The sequence below is a fragment of the Daktulosphaira vitifoliae genome, unplaced genomic scaffold (assembly GCF_025091365.1).
Source record: "Daktulosphaira vitifoliae isolate Bord-2020 unplaced genomic scaffold, ASM2509136v1 Scaffold_1, whole genome shotgun sequence".
In the NCBI taxonomy this organism is placed as follows: Eukaryota; Metazoa; Arthropoda; class Insecta; order Hemiptera; family Phylloxeridae; genus Daktulosphaira; species Daktulosphaira vitifoliae.
Window position 1 is genome coordinate 70,127,462 of NW_026099572.1, and position 5,672 is coordinate 70,133,133.

A 5,672-nucleotide genomic window follows, 5' to 3' on the forward strand; every position below is an offset into this window, starting at 1 on the left:
TATTAATAAAAAATTGATACAAGTTAGAATAGTCTTAATAACAACTGTTAAAAAGTATATCTTAATAAAATTAATTTTTTCTTCTAAAATTAGATTTATTATATTGTATTATTATTCAAATTATGAACGTTGTTACAATTTATTTCTAACCTTATGCAGGTAGTTATCTATTATTAGATAAAAATATGGATGTATAAATTATATCGAGGGTAGCTAGAAAATTTTTTTTAATTTATAGCACATAATATTAAAACATAATAACCATACTCCAACTACTAAATGCAAATAAATTAATTTTGTTCATCTACACAAGTGTATGCAGTCGAAATTATTGCTAGTTTCTTTATTTTGGTATGAATACAAGAGAATTGTAAACTCATTAATATTGAAATAAAAATTGTAAGACAATAATTTTTTTAGTAATAAAAAATCGATTCATAAACTTTTTGAAAATGAAATTCTTAATAATACTAAATATTCAAGTGTACTTTTGTATATTTATCACTTTTTTGAATACTGAAGGAACACCTAATAAAACAGAACACGTCGATATAATAGAGAAGTTATTACATCAACCCGGATGGAAAAATATAAAAGATGTCGAATATATTATTTACAGACGCAATGTGTATACATTGAACGATGTGATTAATAAACCTGTAACATCAAATAACTGTGCCAATATTATACGTAATGCTACAATATTCCTTGGATGTTCTTACGCTAATGATTTACATACAATATTTTATACATTATACAATTTTCAAGGATATTGTTTCATGCTACTTAATTCTGGTAAAATTAGTGCACAAAACTGTACAGTCAAAATTTTAGAAAAAATGATGGAATTAGTTACGCTGGCAAAATATATGAGTGGAGCATTAAATGCTATAAAAAAATATCCCAAAAACCCTTTTAAGACCCTAAAATATACTCGGTTTCCTTTAAGTAAAGTTCTTACAAATTTACAGAAAAATGATTCATTAAAGAAATTGATTCCTTTGGAAAACAATAAGGAGTCAATTATAAATGCGTTATTAACTATCACGAATATTTTACTAATTAACTGTTTAGAACTCAAAAAAGATGTATCATTGTGTAAAATAAAACAAATAGATTTGAGTTCTATGTGGAATTTTCGGATAAACGAGTTTTTAACATTAAACAGTCAAATAAAAGACGAAAAACTTATCATTTTTCTAAGTGATAAAATGAGCAATTTATTCCAAAGGATACTCTGGAATAAATATGTTACACTTGGATTTCACTTTGATTCGAACACATGTGAAACATTTTTAACTGCCCTATCTCCAACGAATGACAAGCAAGGTATAACTTTTTAAGCAATTTAAAAATTTTTTGAAATTATAAAATTGTTAACATCTTTAGATATCACAGATAATTTTTCTAAAAACGTGATACAACACACCAATGTAGAAGATTTGATGGAAAATTTACAACAAGAATGTAAGGTTTTGATGCATCACTATTTTACACATTACTTAAGTAAAATTAATTTTAAATTGACTAAACAATTGTTATTATATTTGTAGATATCGCAGAAAATTCTTCTAAAATATTTGTACAAAATAACAATGATATTGATGTATTTGAAGAGATGCTGCAAGAATGTAAAAATAGTATTATCTAATACTGAATATTTATTATTAGTATAATTAACATTTAGTAATGCTAACAAACACATACATTTTTTATTTGATTATACACTATTATAAACTAAATTTTAATTTAAATGAGTTTAAAATAGATTTAAATATTTTGAGGTATACTTAGAGTCCTAACAATTGGTTATGCTGTTCCTGAACTGAGAAATTTTGTTTCTATATAGTATAGTTAGATCTAATCGAATATAATGTTAGTATTAAATATTTTAAACCATAAAAAGTTTACTTTAATGAAATTTATTATAAGAAGCTAAATAAGATCAAACATATTCGATATTATTAATTAGTTACCATATTTAGATATCGCAGAAAATTCTTCTAAAAATTTGATACAACACACCAATGAAGAAGATTTGATGGAAAATTTACAACAAGAATGTAAGGTTTTGACATGTCACTATTATAAATTTTATTTTAATAGAATTAATTTTAAATTGACTAATCAATTGTTATTATATTTTAGATATCGCACAAAATTCTTCTAAAAATTTGATACAACACACCAATGAAGAAGATTTGATGGAAAATTTACAACAAGAATGTAATGTTTTGACATGTCACTATTATAAATTTTATTTTAATAAAATTAATTTTAAATTGACTAAACAATTGTTATTATATTTTTAGATATTGCACAAAATCCTTCAATAAATTTAATAAGAAATAACAATGATATAGATGAGCTTGAACAGATGCTGCAAGAATGTAAAAATTTTATTATCTACTAATGAAAAATTTATTATTTTTATAATTAACTTTTAATAAAGCTAAAAAACAAATTCATTTTTTTTTTTTTGGTTATTCACTATTATAAACTAAATTTTAATTTAAATGAGTTTAAAATAGATTTAAATATTTTGAGGTATACTTAGAGTCCTAACAATTGGTTATGCTGTTCCTGAACTGAGAAATTTTGTTTCTATATAGTATAGTTAGATCTAATTGAATATAATGTTAGTATTAAATATTTTAAACCATAACAAGTTTACTTTAATGAAATTTATTATAAGTAGCTAAATAAGATCAAACATATTCGATATTATTATGTAGTTACCATATTTAGATATCGCAGAAAATTCTTCTAAAAATTTGATACAACACACCAATGAAGAAGATTTGATGGAAAATTTACAACAAGAATGTAAGGTTTTGACATGTCACTATTATAAATTTTATTTTAATAGAATTAATTTTAAATTGACTAATCAATTGTTATTATATTTTAGATATCGCACAAAATTCTTCTAGAAATTTGATACAACACACCAAGAAAGAAGATTTGATGGAAAATTTACAACAAGAATGTAAGGTTTTGACATGCCACTATTATAAATTTTATTTTAATAGAATTAATTTTAAATTGACTAATCAATTGTTATTATATTTTAGATATCGCACAAAATTCTTCTAGAAATTTGATACAACACACCAAGAAAGAAGATTTGATGGAAAATTTACAACAAGAATGTAAGGTTTTGACATGTCACTATTATAAATTTTATTTTAATAGAATTAATTTTAAAGAGACTAAAAATTTTTATTACATTTATAGATATTGTAGAAAATTCTCCTAAAAATTTGATACAACTTACCAATGAAGAAGATTTGATGGAAAACGTGCAACAAGAATGTAAGGTTTTTATGCGTTACTATTATACCATTTTTGTAATAAAACGACTTTTAAATTGATTAAACAATTCTTACTATATTTTTAGATATTGCACAAAATTCTTCTAAGAATTTGGTACGTAATAAGAATGATATAGATGTTTTTGAAGAGATGCTGTAAGAATGTAAAAATTGTATTATCTGCTACTGATTATTTATTATTAGTTTAAATAAATTTTTAGTGAAGCTAACAAACAAATTCATTTTATTATTTTGATTATACACTATTATAAATTAAATTTTAATTTAAATGAGTTCGAAATATATTTAAAAATTGTTTACTCATACCTTGAGTCCCAACAGTTGGTTATGCTGTTCTTAAATAGAGAAATGCTGTCTCTATATAGTATAGTTAGATTTAATCGACTACAATGTCATTATTACACAAAACGACTGGTTATTTTCGAATACCAAACTTATGATTTCTCAGATTACTGCATAGTTCATAATTTTTTTGTTTTGTCATTGAATGAAATATGGGAAAATTATGTGGATTAAACAGAATTAAAAATTTTACCAAAACTAGTTTACTTAAATGAAATATATTTTAAGTGGCGAAATAAGATCAAAAATATTTGATATTATTATTTTGTTATCATATATAGATATCGCAGAAAATCATTCTAAAAATTTGATACTCCTCACTAATATAGAAGAAACAAGGAGAGTTTGTCTATGTTAATCGGAGGTGTGAGATGACCAAATAATAAATGATAATTGTGATTAATAAATAAATGAACAATTAAAATTATTAATATTTCATGTGTAATAGCAATGGCGGCTCGTAGCTTAGAGGACGGGACGATCGCACTCTCTACTAAAATGAATTTAAAGAATAAAATTAATTGTTTATTCATAATTTTTATTAAAAATTCAAATTTCGAAATAGTTAAATACAGTGGAACCTGGTAATCCGACAAACGTTTTGCTGGTAGGTGTCGAACTATCGAATTCGTCGGATTGTAGAGTATTCCCTAAGACTTCTTATAGTCCGGAACTTTTAACAAAAGGGTACCATGTGAACTGAAAAATCACAAATCCAAAGATTAGATTTGTCTTGACAGGTCCTGGTGTGAAGTACAAATCACGCTTCATTCTGTATGTCGACTTAAGTAGATTAAACAACACAATAGAAAGTTTATATTATATTATAAAATTAACGCCATTAATGGTAGAGAACTTACAAAAAACAATAATTTTTCGTTAAGGAATACAATTACAATGTAATTGTGTTTAAACAAATGTACATACTAAAAAAGTCAAAAATCATGATATGAATTTAAGCATGAAAATATTTATCAATTTTTTTTTGCTTAACATTATTGAAACGCGAGACCAATGTTCTGTTCTTCAGTCTTCTTAAAAGTAATAGTTCGTTGTAGGATGCATCATTCTCTTCAGCCCATTGCAAACCCAGTTCAAAGGCGTTAGAGGCATCTTGTGCTATCACTTGCGGAGTGATAGCAATTAGTGATTTCCACTTACGTCGTCGTCATCTTCCTGATTTAAGGTTGTATTACTAGATATCTCTATTATAATCTCATCGTCAGACATTTCGTAAAAAATATATTTCTCCTTATCCATTCCATTGTACCATATTTCCAAATCTTGCGATCTTATCTTTGTTTCAGCAGCAACTTTCTCTATTACTCCCGAAGTTACACTGATTTGTGGATCGTTGACTATATCCGTCTGGTGACTATATCCGGACATAACTTTTTCCAAGATGATGAAATAGTTGACGAAGGTAATGCCATGATTGACAAAGAGCAAAAACGAAGTCTTTCATATTGAATTCTTTTTAAGTTTTTTCTATTGGCTGATCTTTTGATACGGCTCTCAGAAGTAAATTTTTCTTATAATCTTGCTTGACAAACTGAATGATATGCTGATCCATTGGTTGAATCAGTACATTGCAGTTTGGTGGAAGAAACATCGCAGTGATGCATTTATCCTCAGTTGTCAGTTAATCTTCAGACGGATGACCGGGAGCGTTATCAATAAGCAATAATGCTTTTTGAGGAAAATTATAATTTTTCAACCATTTTTTAACTTCTGGTACAAAGCATTCATCATACTACTTCTTGTAAAGGTCTTTTATCATCCACGCACTTTTTTGACCACAATAATGTACAGGAAAATCAATGTTTTTGAATGCACATGGTTTATTCGATTTTTCAACGACCACCATTTTTAGCGCTTGTGTACCCGCAAAATTTGCACATGGTAGTATGGTAACACGCTATTTACTTACTTTTCGCCCAGGTACGGATTTTTCATTATAGGAAATGAAAGTTTTGTTTGGTACCACACGCCAAG

The 5,672-nt window shown here is 25.9% G+C and overlaps 1 protein-coding gene across 38 annotated transcripts; it reads left to right on the top strand.

The window, feature by feature from the left end:
• Nucleotides 1-255: 255 nt before the first annotated feature.
• Nucleotides 256-3,570, top strand: LOC126895592 (uncharacterized). 38 transcript variants are annotated; one of them, XM_050667620.1, is made up of 11 exons: nucleotides 262-1,329; nucleotides 1,399-1,467; nucleotides 1,554-1,631; nucleotides 1,986-2,063; nucleotides 2,149-2,226; nucleotides 2,313-2,390; nucleotides 2,749-2,826; nucleotides 2,912-2,989; nucleotides 3,075-3,152; nucleotides 3,238-3,315; nucleotides 3,401-3,570. In XM_050667620.1, the coding sequence occupies exons 1-11, from the start codon at nucleotides 453-455 to the stop codon at nucleotides 3,472-3,474; spliced, it is 1,644 nt and encodes a 547-aa protein (XP_050523577.1). In that variant the 5' UTR covers nucleotides 262-452; the 3' UTR covers nucleotides 3,475-3,570. The 38 variants fall into 38 exon arrangements, with proteins under 38 accessions (XP_050523603.1, XP_050523609.1, XP_050523611.1 ...); XM_050667619.1 differs by having other exon boundaries at nucleotides 264-1,329; nucleotides 1,390-1,467; XM_050667627.1 differs by lacking the exon at nucleotides 3,075-3,152 and having other exon boundaries at nucleotides 260-1,329; nucleotides 1,390-1,467.
• Nucleotides 3,571-5,672: the final 2,102 nt, after the last annotated feature.

Excerpts from the sequence above, each read along its gene's own strand:
- LOC126895592 (XM_050667619.1), top strand. The coding sequence starts at position 453 with ATGAAATTCTTAATAATACTAAATATTCAAGTGTACTTTTGTATATTT. Across the intron at positions 2,827-2,911 it reads GGAAAATTTACAACAAGAAT|ATATCGCACAAAATTCTTCT; the intron begins GTAAGGTTTTGA and ends ATTATATTTTAG. Across the intron at positions 3,153-3,237 it reads GGAAAATTTACAACAAGAAT|ATATTGTAGAAAATTCTCCT; the intron begins GTAAGGTTTTGA and ends TTACATTTATAG.